Genomic DNA, 16,529 nt, shown 5'->3' with positions numbered 1-16,529 from the left:
GATCCACTGGATTCGGACAGGGTCCATGATCCATTGTCATCTCTACTACTTTGATTAAAATACTTTTTCCTTTATCTTTTTTCTATTTATTTATTATTCCTTTCTTCATTTATTTTGTTACTTTTATTAGATTCAACTCTCCTTTCTTAATATTTACACTAATATAAACCTGGTCCATGCTAACTTAGCGTGGACCAGGGCAACGGAGTAATTTTTATGGGTAACATATGTAACTGTCACGTGACAGTTATTTTGTAATTTTAAATAGTAACTATATGCGTATTACAGTAACTATGTGTTTTAAAGAGTTACTATGTGTTTTGAAGAGTTTTAATGTGATTTGTGTCTAGCCCACTTTATGTACGTTTTAAACTTTTTTATTTTTCAAAATTTCAGATCTACATTCTGTTCATTCTCTTTTATTTTCTCTCTCTTCATTTTCTCTCTATGCTTTTCAAAATTTAGCCCAAATTTCTAGGTTTTGTTCGATTTTTTTCGTAATTATCTTATAATTCTTATGATTGGATCTATTTGATGAGGAAAAATTGGAGGAAGTAGTAGATCAAGAAGGAGGTTCGTCGTTGCCGAAATCGAATCGAAGAATTTGCGCTCGCCTACAAATCTTCGCAAGAATTTTTAGAGATCACATCTCGGTTTGTTGTTTTTTAAAGAATTTTAAGTCTATTTTTATTTAAAATTGAAAATATTTGTTGTTTTGAAGAAATTAATGTTTGTGTTTTACCGAAGTATCGTTTTCACTTCGCGAATTCGATCAGTGACTTCACGATTTTAAATAGTAACTATATGAGTAATACCGTAAATATATGGTTTAAAGAGGTACTATGTAATTTTAATGGTTACTATATGTGTACAATAGTTACTATATTATTTTAATGGTTACTATATGTGTACAACAGTTACTATATGTGTACAATAGTTATTATTTTGTTGAGTGATTCGAAATGTTTGTTGTTTTGTTGAAATTAGGGTTAGTGTTTCACATAGTTAGTATATAAATGATATAGTCACCTTTAATTTATGTTGCGAATTAGTGTTTTTAATAGTCACTGGAATGTTCGTTATGTTTATGTTAGTAGTAGTTTTTAGAGTAACTATACTTTTTTTTAAAGTTACTATAACTTTAAAACAGTAACTATGTGTTTAAAATAGTCACTATATTTTTTAGAAAGTTATTATAAGTTTAAAACAGTGACTATGTGTTTAAGATAGTTATTATGTTATGAACAGTTTATAGTGACTTTTTGATAAATAATAGTTACTATACGATTACATTATGTACCATGTTATTTAGAGTATGTATTTGTCCGCTTCTTAGATATTGATATATGATTATAATGGTTACTATATGTGTTCAATAGTTACTATATTTTAATAATAGTCACTATATGTTTTATATAGTTACTATATGGTTTATATAGTTAATATATATTTGATATTTGTATAAGAAAATAATACGAAGTATCAATCACATGTTATTCCATGTCCTAAAGTTGCATTATCTAGTGACGAATCTCCAAAAATACTTTACAATATCATTTGTATATGAAGAAATAATGCCTTAAATTTAGAAAAAAGAGACAAAGGCTATGAACTTTAAGAATTGATGCAGCAAAGCACAAGAGGTAGAAATAGTGTTTGTTGTTTGGGTGAAATTAGGGTTAGTGTTTCATATAGTTAGTATATAAATGATATAGTTACCTTTAATTTATGTTGCGAAATAATATTTTTAATAGTCATTGGAATATTCATTGTGTTTATGTTAGTAGTAGTTTTTAGAGTAACTATATTTTTTAAAAAGTTACTATAACTTTAAAACAGTAACTATGTGTTTAAAATAGTTACTATATTTTTTAGAAAGTTATTATAAATTTAAAACAATAACTATGTGTTTAAGATAGTTACTATGTTAATAACAGTTTATAGTGACTTTTTGATAAATAATAGTTACTATGCGATTACATTATGTAATATGTTATTTCGAGTATAAGATAGTGACTATATGATTATAATGGTTACTATATTTGTACAATAGTTACTATATTATAATAATAGTCACTATGTGTTAAGCTAGTTGTTGTGTGATTATAATGGTTACTATATGTGTACAATAGTTACTATATTATTATATTAGTTACTATATGTTTGAAATAGGTACTATGTTTATTTTATCATGATGTGTTACCATATGTTTATTTTCTTCAATAGTTACTATATTATTTATATAGTTACTATATGTTTGAAATAGATATTATGTTTATTTTATCATGACTTGTTCCCATATGTTTATTTTCTTTAATAGTTATTGTACGTTTTATATAGTTACTATATTTTTGAAATAGGTACTATGTTAGTTTATTATGTTATGTGCATGTTTTTATGTTATTCTATATTTTTAATGATATTGTAATATCCCATATTTATAAACATATTTATTAATAACAATTAGTCTTAATTCGAAATTATGAATTTTTTTTTTATAAAACGAGTGAAATAAATTTCGTTATATTTATTCTTTCGGTTATTATTATATTATTAAAACGTTTTGAATTACGTTATAATTTATCAATTTACTAAGCTATTGTTTTAATCGGTTTTAATATTTTATAAATTATATTAATTTATATTCATTATTGATTTTAAAGATATTATGATTTAGATTAATTATTTTTAAAGCTATATCTATTTATGAAATTATGATTTTAAAACTTAATTCGTGGTAATTTGATACGAGCAATTATTTTTCTAAAACTTGTTCTAATTAATTGGGGCAATTGTTTCAACATTACATAGTCAAGCCCAAACAAATAAGTCATCCAAGCCCATCAAAATGCCATCCTAAATCAAAAATTTAAACCCAAAAGAAAAAGGGAAACAAAAATCTCAACACCACCATCATCAAACATCACGCATCATCATCTTCTTCACCATCATCACCATGTTCATCATCATACATCCATGAAAGCTTCTTGCAAGTTGCAAATCCACTGCTCATCTTCTTCTACGTGTAACCCATCAATCCAAACACCATCACCAACCTTCTCCTCCACAAGAATCACCACCCAAATCATCCAATCAAATTTGATTTTCAATCTGATTTCTCACACCATTTCACCTATAAATAGAGCAAGAATTTACTCAATTCAATTCACAAATCGATTGCAAACCCATCCTCAAAATTTCAGCAAGTTTAAATTCAAGAAAATTCATTTAAATTTCACAAATAAACTCCCTGCTTCTCGTTGCTCCGGTCAACCACCACCGCGGCTATGCCGCTGCGTCAGCCACCACCACCCTGCTTCTTCGACCTTCTCCTCCTCCTTCCGCCTCCTGCTCCTCCCTTCTGCTCGCCGTCCTCCCTCCACCACCGTCGCCCTCCTCCTCTCCCCTTCCTCTCGCGACTCCCTCCTCTCTCCTTCCTCTTCGCTGCGCCCCCTGCAGCGTCACCACCGTCGGAACCCGCGACCACCCTTGCAGCACCGCAACCACCTTCTGTGTTGCCGTTGTCCCAGCCCAGCCGACGAACCCAGCCTCACGCAACTCCCCCTTCCCCTCCTCCTTTCCTCGTGCCTTTTCTCTGTAAACAAGACCAACATTTGGTCTTTAAAAACAAAACAGTAAAATTAAAGGACCCAGGTTCATATTCTCTTGACCCATTAAAGAGTAAGTTGGCCCATTCTCATTTTCTAAAGCCTTATTTATTTATTGCTATATTTTTGCTATTTTTATTTTCGTTTTCGTTTCTATTTAGATTATAACGTTTTAATTATTTTTCTGTGTTTTGAAGTTACTTTAATTATTTAATAAAGTCGTTGTTATTGAAATATAAATTATAACGATATTATTATTATTATTATTATTATTATTATTATTATTATTATTATTAAGAATATAAAGTACTTCTATTAATTATTTTATAATCCATGAATTAACGTTTTTCGAAAGGTAAAAAGGATATTTTATTTTATAAGTCGTTTTATTAATTCAATCGAGTTACTGATATTAATTATTTAATAAACAAGAAGAGGTCCTTGGAGCTCAAGAAGAACGGCTCATCGAAAGTAAGGAAAACGAGTGCTAATAGAGGTTGAGGTAACATCTATTGCTAACACCCACAATCCCCTTCGCAAATGCGTTTATGGAAACGATTTATGGTTATGAGAAATGTTTTATGATTTACAACCATGTTTATGATATAATTCTTGATTGGATTGTGGGACGCTCTTTTGATTTTAATAATGATTTTACGAAAGTATGAATTACTTCAATGAGCTTTACGAAGCATGATTTATGTTTATGAAATGTTATTCTGTCAACCCGTGAATAAGAAACGAAACATGATAATGAAAAGTGAAAGACAAGGTTCTGGCAGTATTTGATCTGTTCTGTTCTGATTCTGATTCTGATTCTGATTATGGTCGTGCACGTACCCTCGTACCCCGCTACCCCATGATGGGTAACGTCTGTTTCTGTCTGATTATGATGGTACGATCTGGTGGGAGACGTCCTACATTCTGTTCATACTTGCCAGTAACCATGAATGAATGTTTTTAATAATATAATGGAAAACTATTATATTTCATCTTATTGTTTATCTTGAATTTCAAAAGATTTTATGAAATGATTTGCAAAAAGGTTTTACAATATTCTACTCTCATTCTGTTTGCAAATAAAATGAATTGAAATGAATTTACGTTGTTAGGGTAGTTGTTACTGGGCCTCGGCTCATGATATTGCTTGTGGTTTTAGGTACCGAAGAGGACAACGGGATGGATTAGTGGTGAGGACGTATCCGTTAAAGCAAGGTTATTTAAGTTGAATAAATAAACTTAGTAGTTAATTATGTACTAAAACTCTAGCTTTAATTCTAAGAATTATTACGGGTTGTATTATGACAATTTAGTTAATATCACGAGTCTTTTGTTTCATTAATATTAGTTTACTTTAATATTGAATTATGCGCCTTGTATCTCTCAATAGAGAGGTACGGCATGTGACGCACCGACTAAATTAGGATTCCGCTGCTAATTATAGATTAATTAACTTAATAAAATTGATTAGAAGTCGGGGCGTTACAGATATAGTTATTGTATTATGGATAGAGTTACTATATTATTATAACATCAACTATGTCTGCAACTCTGTGACTAAATGACCATCAATAATATTTATAGGTATTATATCTTGTATTATAGTAACTATATGTTTGGTATAGTTTTTTATGTATATTATAATGTTCTTTTCATGTTCTTTGTTGTCTTCTATGTAATTAGTAATAAGAGTTAATATGTTATGATCACAACAACTATATGATCATAACAATAACTATATCTACAACCTTACTCGTATATGACTATCATTAATATTAAGAGTTACTATATCATGTATAATAGTAACTATATATTTTTAATAGTTATTATCTTATCATTATGTTCTTTTAATGATCTTTCTTTGTACTCCATGTTATTATTAATAAAAGTGACTATATTATTTTGACAGTAACTATATGACTCAATAACAATAACTATATATGCAATTCTGCAAGTATTTTACCATCGTTAATTGTAAGAGTTACTATATGATGCATAATAGAAACTACACGTTTTACATAGTTACTATGTTATTTTTTCATATTTAAATGTTAAATTATTAACTTAGTTTAAATATTATTGATTCAGAAATACAAAGATGATGCACCCAGAATTGAAATCGTGCAAAGAATAAATTCTGCAAGGAAAACAAAAGCAGGAGGAGAAGAAGAAAATCCTGACAACAATGGAAACCAAGAACGTGGTAGAGGAAGGACATGATGTGTTGGTGGAAAAAAGAGACGTGGTTCACGTGGACGTGTCGATTAGTATTTTTTAGTTCAAAAAACATTTGAGTTTAACATGGTTTATTTAATAGATGCAAAGAATTAGAAGTCGTAGTTAAAACAACTAACCAAGTAGTTAATGTTTTCTTTATTATTGTTCAAGAGTTATAATTACTGTTACTTTTGATATAGTTACTCTTTTATATTTCAGTAATTATGTGATATATAATAGAAAAAATTATTATATGACCTCTAAACCATCTATCTCATATTGTTTATTTTTATAATATAGTAATTGTTTTACAACTAAAGTTATTTTTCTATATAATATAGTTAATCTTTGGATAGAATAATTGTTCTCATCGAAATTACTATATTATTATTATTTATTTCATAGTTACTATTGTGAAAATATAGTTACTTTACAGAACCTATAGTTTCTATAATTTACTCTTTTTGTCTGCAAGAATGATATATAGTAGTAATTGTTTTACCGTTAAAATTATTTTTCTATATAATATAGTTACTCTTTGGATAGAATAGTTATTCTTATCATTATTATGTTCATAGTTATTATTCTAGAGATATAGTTACTTTATAGAACCTACAGTAATTTACTCACTGTTAAAATTACCTAATTACCCTGGTCCATGGTAATCTTATGGTGGACCGGATCCATGCAAGTGAAATTGCTTTCTTAATACGCGAATAGGTCTAATATATAACTCCTAATAAAATACGGACGGAGTACTTGGTATGTGTAAAAACATCCTTGGCCGGTTCCGGATGAAATTGTGGCGATTAGCAAGTGAGTGTGATTGTAGTGTGGGGACACAAACAATTATGCAAATATGATGCCAAGATTACCAACCATAAAGATGAGGTACCAATGCATACTAACCTCAATTAAAAAAGTCTTAAGGAAGACGATGAGGTCAGCAAAAGTACCGTATGATGGGTTCCAAGGGCCATCCAACCACCACAATGAAATTCCATAATGAACTCAGCAATCTCTAATTGGTATACTAATTATAGTTTAGTACTTTTAGTATTATTCATAGAATCATAGTACATGCATGACAAACCAAACAGTTTTTTTAATTATATTTTCTCTGTTTTATCATGTAATCTTAATTTGTAGTCCCTTCACCCCTTAAGTATAAGGACTGTTACAGTATTGTTCCCGATTTATTAAAGAAAGTCTCATGTCGAGGTCCATGTAAATACTCCACACATGAAGATACACAACTCACAAGTAAAGACTAAAGAAGCGAATATGCTTAAGTTTGCTTAGAAATAAATACATCCGAATTGAAGTTTTAGATATCTTTGTGTATCTTACAAACTTAAAACCTCAAAATATACTTTATTACTTGTACAAAAACTTATGTATGACGATCTTTTGTTTAAGACCGACTCCTTATCAAATAGTTACACATTGTAATCAAATTGTTATGATTAATAATTGTAATGAATTAGATAGTTATATTTCTTAATCAAATAGTTATACTTTATTATTGCTTAGTTATACTTTTTTTAACAACGATCTTATACGTATAGCAGTTTCATAAAAGACTTGCTCATATTTTATTTACCGAATGATGGGAAGAGTATCATATTGTACTTCAAACCCCTCAAAATAAAATGTACTTAAAAACCACTTTCGATATTTTTGTGATTAACCTAATTGTAGTCATCATCTTGACTCAACTTGGGCAGGTAAAGTTTTGGATAATTCTGGGTAATAATTAATTTGACTAGTTGCAAACTTGCAAGTTGTAAGTGGAGAAGTGAAAACTGGAAAGTGGCCAAAGTCCAAGATAAGAGGGGGAGTGTAAACAGCACAACAGAGAATCAATCAAGTCTTTTTTCTTTTTTTTGATAATTGACAGATTAATTGAATAATACCATAAACAACTTAAACTTGACAATGATACATTAATCAGTCATTGATGATTTGATGCCAAGCGTGAGCGACCATCCCACTAGTTTTTTCTATAGCGAGTAGCCGAGTCGCGTGAATAGCCAACAAGTTGCCATGGTATTCAAGATTTGAGATTGAATCTTATCAAAATCATTTGTCCTACTTTCTCTACATCATAAATGTATCTATTAGGATGATGAACATGGTCCAAGATAACCCTCCAGGTTAACCAAACATTGTTAACCAAACATTTACAGTATAAATCCTCAAGGTTAACCAAAAATTTATACATTTTACAGGATAAACCCCACACATTAGCAAATTGAAGACTAAAAAGAAATAGGACAATGATGATGATTAAGACTGCACATTTTGTCATATTCACAATCAACAGGTCCCAAATAATTTCTTCCCCATCATCTCTTTTGTTATTTGTGGCTGTCTGAGTTCATCCTCTCTCTCCTCAAACTCTTTGGCACATTCTCTCTCTGCTGATTTCATCTGAAAGTCTGAAACCTTCGCCCTGTTTATTAAACACACCATTTTTCTTAACTGATCTGTTACTTTGCCACTTGGGAAAGTTCAAACTTTTCTCTGGGTTTTCAGGTATGCTTTAATTCTTGTTAAATCCACATTCTGAATATGCAATTACACTAATTTATCTTTTCTGGGTTTCTTGTTGTTTTCTCATTTCTTGCTATATATTTTGGATGTTCTTCTCTTTTCAAGTTTTTGTCTTTATCATATAGGAAAAGAATCTGGGAAAACAAAAAGAGTTGATTAAGCATGAACATGATCCCCCCCCACCGATTCTTAATTGACTTGTTTGGGCATGAACCCAATCTTTTTGGGGTTATTATGTAATTTCTAGAACTGGAGATAATGTGGTTGGAGAATCATGAATTTATGCTGTATGCTTGTACTTTTGAATGACAGAACTGTTTTTGCCTCTTTTTTGGGGAAAAAAAGTACTTGCAAAGTGTACTTTTTGAGGGATAACTGTATAGAGTAGCACTGATAAATCTATATCCTCGAATAGGAAGACACATGAACCGTAAAACCGCTAACGGGTGTTTAAAAACCACCTAGAACCAATCGGGAGACTGATTTTGGCACACCTTTAAGTAGAGCTCAGAAAACTGTGCTCTCGTTACGGGTATGCCAAAATCATTTCCTGAACTACCCCTGTTGAGAGGTTGAGTCACTTTTTTCTCATTTCTTTATAATTTGACAAGGGTACATTTGTGCTCTGCTTTGTTTTAGAGGATATGGTTCTGAATTCGGTTATTGCTATTTTGCTGTAATGTATAAGTTTCATTTAAGCCTGTCTTGTGTTTATCTTGAAGCATGGCGTTTTAATTATTATGTATGAGCTATGGGATCTCTTAAGATCAAACTTCAGCTCAAAAGGAATGTGAATAGGGGGACCTGTTATTTTCCTGAATCTGTGAGTACTTATTGCTTTATTTGTCATTATTTGCGTGCAGGAGAGTCGATTCTGGAAAGATGGTGAAATGTTGGTACTGCGGTTTTAGGGGAAAATGTTATGTTGTAGAGTAAGTGATATGAGTACAAGCAGGAGGGTAATCTTTTAGCAGCATTGTGCATGTTTTGCTGCTTTATAGATGGACCTGAGTCAGTGAGTGGGATAAAAGAAGCCTTTGAGAAAATGCTGATTCAGAAACCATTATGGAATATATTGGATTATGGGCATTATCCATGGTATTGATGCTCAAACATGAGTACTGATTGTGTTTTCGGCTCTACTTCAGCCTTCTTTTTCATGTCATTATCTAGTTGACTATCATATGTAGCTAATAGTTACTGGGTTCAACACTGCTCACTCCTCCCTTTCTGTCTACCAAGCCCGTAATAAGGTGCTTGTAAACATTTTTTGCACGATAAAATTGCAGCATAACAAGTATTCTGCACCTGTCAAATCTGGTAAACAAATAGATTCTGCATCATGAATCTTCCTGGTAGAAAATCCTTAACTGCAAACGACTCTAGCAAAGTGACAACTGCTTATTGCCATGCTCTTCCATCAGTTGACTTCTCATGTGTTGAAACATGCCAAGGTTCAGTGTCAAGTGAATCTTCATATCCATTTTTGAAGCAATCAGGAAAACTAAGACACCCATCTGGACCAACTGACATATTCTCATCTAGTTGTGACAAGAGTGCACCTTCTCGTTCTTCTATGTTCTGCACGAACCTGTATTTATCATCTTCATCAAGTTCAGAAGCTCAAAGGCAGCTTGGGAATCTTCCATTTCTTCCAAGCCCCTCTGCACCTCGATCAACAAAGACCCAATTGTTTCTTAATGACGATTCAATTTCAGACAGTGTATGTGAGCAAAAGCACTCTGAGGATACATTTAAAGATTTTCTTAATTTTTCTGGAAGCTTGTCTGATGGTGACTTTGATGATGTTACTTGCGGAAGTGACTCTTTGGCATTTTCAGAGCATTTGGAGCTACAATTATTGTCTGACGAACTACACTTAGCTATAACTGATAGCGCAGAAAATCCTGGAATGGATGTAAGTACCCTCATACATACAAACTAGTCATTACTCATTATTCATGCTCTTAGAACTAGCTGAATAAAGGAGATTCTAACCGAGTTTTTGTTTCTTGAGATATATGATCAATTTGTGAATGCTGTTTTGGTACTTTTCAGGTATTTTTTTTCTGCCAAACCTTATTTTTATCCCCACTTTTGGTGTATTAGGAAATATACGAAGTATCTCCAGTGACGTCGAGGCCAGGCATCCCATCAACAGTACAGAAGAATCCTCAGCCCGTTCCACCATCCATAAATGCTATTTCTGGTAACAAGACATCTGAGACTGGTGCTTCTCATAAGCAAAGGATGAGGTGGACACCCGAGCTCCATGAACGTTTTATCGAAGCTGTCAAAAAACTCGATGGCCCTGAAAGTATGTTCTGTTCTATCATTCTTTGAATATGTTGGATTTGTTACTAAAAGTTAATGTTTCATTTTGGATTTTCCAAACTTTATGCCTTTTTAAACGTAACTGAGACCATCTGAACCAAAAAAAAAAAGGGACTATTTTTGTTGAAATTTGTGAGTTGCTTATTGTAGTTTGAATTGCAGAGGCAACTCCTAAAGGCGTGTTAAAGATTATGAATGTTGAAGGGATCACCATCTATCATGTGAAAAGCCACTTGCAGGTTAGTTGAGAGCTTTGACAAAAGTTTCTACATTAATTATGCTGTTGCTTCTGTTCTTTATTGATTCAGTGCTTTCTTCTTCCGCAGAAATACCGACTTGCCAAGTATATACCAGAGAAAAAGGAAGGTGTGACATTCTATCTATGATAGTCCTTTTTGCAATAAGAAATATCAGGAACATTTGAAATTTCCCTTCTTCAAGGATGAATTATTTCGATTTATCTGTTGAGTTCTGAACACCAAAATTTTCTTCTATGAACTGTTGTTTGTCATGAAGCAAAAAGATAAAAAATAATCAATTATTCTGACAAGTCTCGAGTGTAATTGGATTGATGATATATAGTTTCTTTTTTGTTGTTTCTCATCAATCATCAAAACTACCACAAGCTCTAACAACATTTTGACTCTATCATATGTGCATGAGCAAAAATTGGGTTTAATTGTCTTCTAAAATTTGATTCCTTTTTGTTCTGATGTTTCTGCAGAGAAGAAGACTTCTAGTTCAGAGGAGAAAAAAACACTTTCAAGCACCAAAGAATCTGATTCATCGAAGAAAGGGTTTGTATTTGTTGTAATCCTACTTCTGGTTGTTGTTTCCACCTCTTTAGTTTTGTTGTTAAACTGAACCATTTTCTTGTTTTTGCAATTTCAGGAGTATAAATGAGGCTCTCCGTATGCAAATGGAAGTGCAAAAGCAGCTACATGAGCAACTTGAGGTCGGTATATATATATATATAGCTTCTAAGTAAACTTTGCACCGTTAGCAATATAATCTAAACAGTAATCAGACTGCCTACTTTAGCTCCCCCCTCCCCTCTAAACCTGGTTATTGGACAAGGTAGCCCAATGGGTACAGGGTTTAGGTCATGTTAACTGGGTTCTTATTGGGTAGGACTCTTATTGGAAAAGGTCAATAAAGGGTCAAACTTATAAAACAATAATTTTGAAAACTAAAATAGGTATGATACAAAAAAGTATATGGATAACTTCGTATTCACTTGTATTCGCATATGGCTCTATTTTTTCATTTTTCCTTGTTCGTTTATGGACCCGCCCACTATTGTCTCGCTATGGACCCTCAACCCGCTAAAGCTGACCCTTTTATCACCTGACTCGCACCAACCTGATAGAGTATAAAAACTAGTCTTGGGGCTTCAACCATCAGTTTAAGCTTTTGGTTGAGTTGATCCTTTGACATGGTATCGGAGCCAGCGTGACGCAAAGATCACGGGTTCAAATCTCATCCACCCCTCATTTCAAAGTGGAATATTTCGCGTTAGGTATGAGGAGGCCTATGCTGCATCCACACTTCAAGCCCGAATGGCTTTCATGTGAGGGGGCGTGATAGAGTATAAAAACTAATCTTGGGGCTTCAACCATCAGTTTAAGCTTTTGGTTGAGTTGGTCCTTTGACACAACCCTGACCCGACCCGTCCAATAACTAGGTCTACGAGTCCCCTCCCCTTCCTCTAAGACCATATATCATCTGTATATTTATCTAGTGTAGCTTTTACTATAGTAGTACGTTAGGTGCTTTTCTCTGAATTTGTTGTGCACACGTACAGGTGCAAAGAGCACTTCAGGTACGCATAGAGGAACACGCACGGTACTTGCAGAAGATCTTAGAAGAACAGCAAAAGGCTCAAACTGCCTTGGTCTCAACACAGTCCTTGTCATCAGTTACAAGTGAAGAAGAGCCAGAGGTGGAACCGTGTCCTAAATCACCAGCTAAGGCTGCTGAATCAAATACTGATATGTTATCTACGCTGTCATCTAAGCGTACAAATGAGGTGTTGGAGCAGCAACCGTGCCAGAAAAGGCCTCGCCTAGACGATGAAGCTAAGCCTGAACCCGAGCCTGAGTCTGAGCCACCAGTTGTTGACATATCTCTATGATTGGAAAGTGGCTTAGACTTGTACCAGTCAGTCTCTCAGTCATTTCCTGTAAATATTGTCTATTCGTGGTTTAGCTAGTTATTCTATTAGTAATTCACCAAGTTCTGAGCTAGTAGTAGTAGTACTAGTAACATTTTCTTTTATATAATACTCTATTTTACCATTCTGAGCTTAATATAAGTGGTTCCAAAATCAATTCTTATGTGGAATAGTGAAGTATATAAGTTCACATTGTGGTGTATTCTTTCGACGTGGAATGATTTGATAAAGCTACTCACCTAGGTTACTATTCGATGCACTCGTAAATTCTTATACCGGAAGATCGAGTTGGTGTCTTTAGTCAAAGCAATAATATAAGCAACTTAGAACTCTTGTTAAACCTGCTTTTTTCCAAGGTTAAGTAATAAGTATGCTAATTGATACTTAAAGCACTTGTCAATTATTATCTTGACTGGAGTAGTTGGTATCTTTTGTCAAAGGCAATAGCATTAGCATTAGCATTATTGCAACCTATTACGGAGTAATCCTTTGTTATTATAGAGTAATTAGCTAACTGTGCCTGTTTATGAAAAGAAAGAAGTTTATACTAACAGTTCAGGTGACATACTATTTTGTCGCAATTTAGAAGGTGGACCATGGTGCACATTGAGCATGGTGCACCTCAAGAATACTAGTATATAATTAAAAAAAACATATAGTTACGTGAAAAGAACATGAATTTTTTTATTTTTTTATTTTTAATAAATAGTGAAATAATATGTTATTTTTTATAACAAAAAAGTGAAACATTATATCGCATGTTCTTTTGTCGTAGTGTCATGTTCTTTTGTTTATGCACATGTGTTCTTTTGGTGCACATCTCATTGTGCACCATTTAAGTTAATTATATTAATTATCCTTTGACAAGTACTCCGTATAACACTACTCCGTATAATCTGTAATCAATCAATCAATACTTAGTTAATACCTAGTATTTAAAAAAGAAAACCAACTTCCTTTTTACGACACGTAAGCAACACCATTTTGAAGACACGTGGCGTACACATAATCATGACCACTTAGAAGACACGTGGCTAAGATACATAATCAATTCTTCATTTAAAACATAATAAGTCACCTCAACATTTCATCATTTCCTTTCCAATTTTAGTTTACCACTGTTTAGAACAATTTAATTAGAGACATTGATTAATACATTGGTGGTTATGATGAATCAAGAATGAGAAACATTTCAGATGGTTATAATTCTATGGTTAATGAATTTGACTATTTATTAAACCTACATGTTTACGGAGTACAATTTTTTATAGACCGATATTCCTCCTGACTTATTTTGCTAACTTTCTTCATTTTGAAGAATTTTATTATTTTTCTATAGGTGGGTGGAAGTTAAAATTATGTTATGAACTTCTAATTCATCCACCCCATTGTTTTTTGGAAAAATGTTTCTTCTAATGAGGTTGGTATTAGTTAAAGCTATCATTATATTCATTTTTTTAGCCCATTTAAATCAACGGTGCATCTTCTTTGCATCCCGTTGCCTGACTTCCCTCAAGCGTCATCATATTTCAAGTTCTTTTACAAACGACTTAAAAGTCGACAAACATGGATGCATTTTTGTTTTGAAATCTGTATGACATCTATTACTACCACACCCCCAACTCTATAAGCATAATTTCGAGTTTTAAAAAAATGGTTTAGTCTTTGATATTTTCCAGAATTTTGACATATCACATGTCGTTCTTGATCACAACTCTTAATTCTTAGGTCATTTTCCTTTTGGGTATTTTTCTTGATTGTGATGCAAAGGATAGGGTGCGAAACTTCATGTATACTTGGCAACTGAAACATAGTTTTTAATCCAACAAACAATAATGGTGAATTTCTTAGCATATTGAAGATTTGTTGATTTCTTTGGTTTAATTCAAAGAATACATATGCTTAACTTAGTGACTTCGTACTAGCATATTTCTCCTATTCTCATTTTTTTAAAACCCCTTGGATAAAAAGATATTTCGTATACTCCTAAACTAAGAATGTATGTGTGGTCTTGGGAAGCTCATAATATATTCCATAAAAGTAATGCTTCCACCCAATATATCTTGGGAATTTTAGTATGTCTACGTACTATCAAAATTATTAGTGAAAGTTTTTAGTGAAGTATTATACGTTTATACCTTTATCATTTTAGTATGTCAATTTACCCTTTTTTTTAATTGAGTTTCCTAAAATATAGCCCGTGAGTAGAACGGGCCAAAAGCTAGTTATAACCAAAGCAAAAACCAACCAACCATCTTTTTCCAAGTGTCATTTTCTTATTAAAAATATCTTCATAAAAAGAATGAAAGTATGACTATCCGTTTTGCAAAACCGAGTAATGACTAGTACCCCTTCTTTACAAACCCTGTGCATGAGTTGTGTAATTTATTGCAAAATCAATTGGTTTAGAAAAAAAAAATTGAGTAAGAATTTTTTTTCCTTCTTAATTGTGCATTGTATGAGTACTAACCTAATTTATTACTACGTAGTATGTAACATTTAGTAACCCTATTGTTCCTATATGTCAAAAAAAAAAAAAAAAACATTTAGTAACATTTTGCATGTTTCAGCTGTCAAAAAAGCTTGTATTACTCCCTTTATTCCTAAATTATTGTTGCATTAACCAACCTTCTCCGTTTCTAAATAATTGTTTTTTTGTCATTTAAAAATCTTAATTTTGTATTGTCGTTGACCTCCCGTGAGTTTGCGTGTACCATTTATATACAAGTCACACTATGTTGTTGTTATTGTATTAGTGTTAATTATGCAACTAAGGTAGGGACTCTAGCCTCTAGGGAGTCCTTGTGTTGCCCACGAAAAAGCCAACGTAGGCTGAAAGTGGTGGGATGTACTGATGTAGTATGCTGGTTCTTGGTTTTTGTTTTTTTGTTTCTATATAAAAACTGAATTAGCTAGGATGTTAAAATAATTAAGGTGTATTTAATTAACAAAAGCTAAAGAAGATTAGTCACAAGGTTATTTGACATTTTACAAATTACAACAAATTATAAGGATGCACAATGCATTTTTAAACAAAATAACACAAAGTGACACGGTGCATTCTTTAAAAGTATAGATTTCACTTTGAAAACTCTCACGCCTATTGGCCTTGAATCCTTGATTGGTTAAAAGCTTTTTGGAGTGAAATTAGCTTTTCATGCAAATTAAGTTGTTGACTATTTTAAAAAGCTACTTTAGATGTTTGTTTAATATCCGCTAGAAAGAGCTTTCTAAGTCTAAAAGACAATTTTAGAAAATGCTCATAAAGGTTTTTAAAAGAGCTTTTAGCTTATTGGTTATTTTATAACTGAAACAACTAACCGTTGGATTTTTTATCAAATACTTTTAAACTTACATCTATATATAACCAGTTAGTCAATCGACTAATATAATTACAGAATAGCTAACCGCTAACAGTTTCATAAATTGTAATTCAACAGAGTCGTTATAAACTCGGTCCACGTAAAGTCACTAATATTTTCTCCCAAGGAAGTTTAGGAAACCTACCGGTTTCGGTAAACACAAAAGTGGGTTGATAAACAACAACGTTAGTTGATTTTATGTGGATTTGTTCATGAACGAAAATGACTGCTAACTGTAGACTATATTCATGTCATTAATGTCATGTTTTTGGCCTTTTT

General features: G+C 32.3%; 2 protein-coding genes across 9 annotated transcripts; both read left to right on the top strand.

The window, feature by feature from the left end:
• Positions 1-2,903: 2,903 nt before the first annotated feature.
• LOC110805786 (formin-like protein 14) lies at positions 2,904-6,090 on the top strand. 8 transcript variants are annotated; one of them, XR_008932708.1, is made up of 4 exons: positions 2,904-3,681; positions 4,041-4,110; positions 4,768-4,823; positions 5,697-6,090. XR_008932708.1 is itself a non-coding variant. In XM_056843431.1 (2 exons), the coding sequence occupies exons 1-2, from the start codon at positions 3,288-3,290 to the stop codon at positions 4,794-4,796; spliced, it is 423 nt and encodes a 140-aa protein (XP_056699409.1). In that variant the 5' UTR covers positions 2,965-3,287; the 3' UTR covers positions 4,797-4,950. The 8 variants fall into 8 exon arrangements, 1 of the variants encoding a protein (XP_056699409.1); XR_008932702.1 differs by having other exon boundaries at positions 2,956-3,681; positions 4,044-4,110; positions 4,768-4,798; XR_008932700.1 differs by having other exon boundaries at positions 2,956-3,681; positions 4,044-4,110.
• Positions 6,091-8,150: 2,060 nt separating this feature from the next.
• LOC110774704 (myb family transcription factor PHL6) lies at positions 8,151-13,045 on the top strand. The gene is made up of 8 exons (XM_021979269.2): positions 8,151-8,363; positions 9,245-10,299; positions 10,491-10,698; positions 10,878-10,954; positions 11,042-11,081; positions 11,440-11,512; positions 11,607-11,670; positions 12,520-13,045. Exons 2-8 carry the CDS (start codon positions 9,724-9,726, stop codon positions 12,847-12,849), a joined length of 1,368 nt encoding a protein of 455 aa, XP_021834961.2. The 5' UTR covers positions 8,151-8,363; positions 9,245-9,723; the 3' UTR covers positions 12,850-13,045.
• Positions 13,046-16,529: the final 3,484 nt, after the last annotated feature.

This window comes from Spinacia oleracea, chromosome 1, assembly GCF_020520425.1.
Source record: "Spinacia oleracea cultivar Varoflay chromosome 1, BTI_SOV_V1, whole genome shotgun sequence".
Taxonomy (NCBI): domain Eukaryota; kingdom Viridiplantae; phylum Streptophyta; class Magnoliopsida; order Caryophyllales; family Amaranthaceae; genus Spinacia; species Spinacia oleracea.
This window is presented reverse-complemented; position numbering and strand designations above follow the sequence as displayed.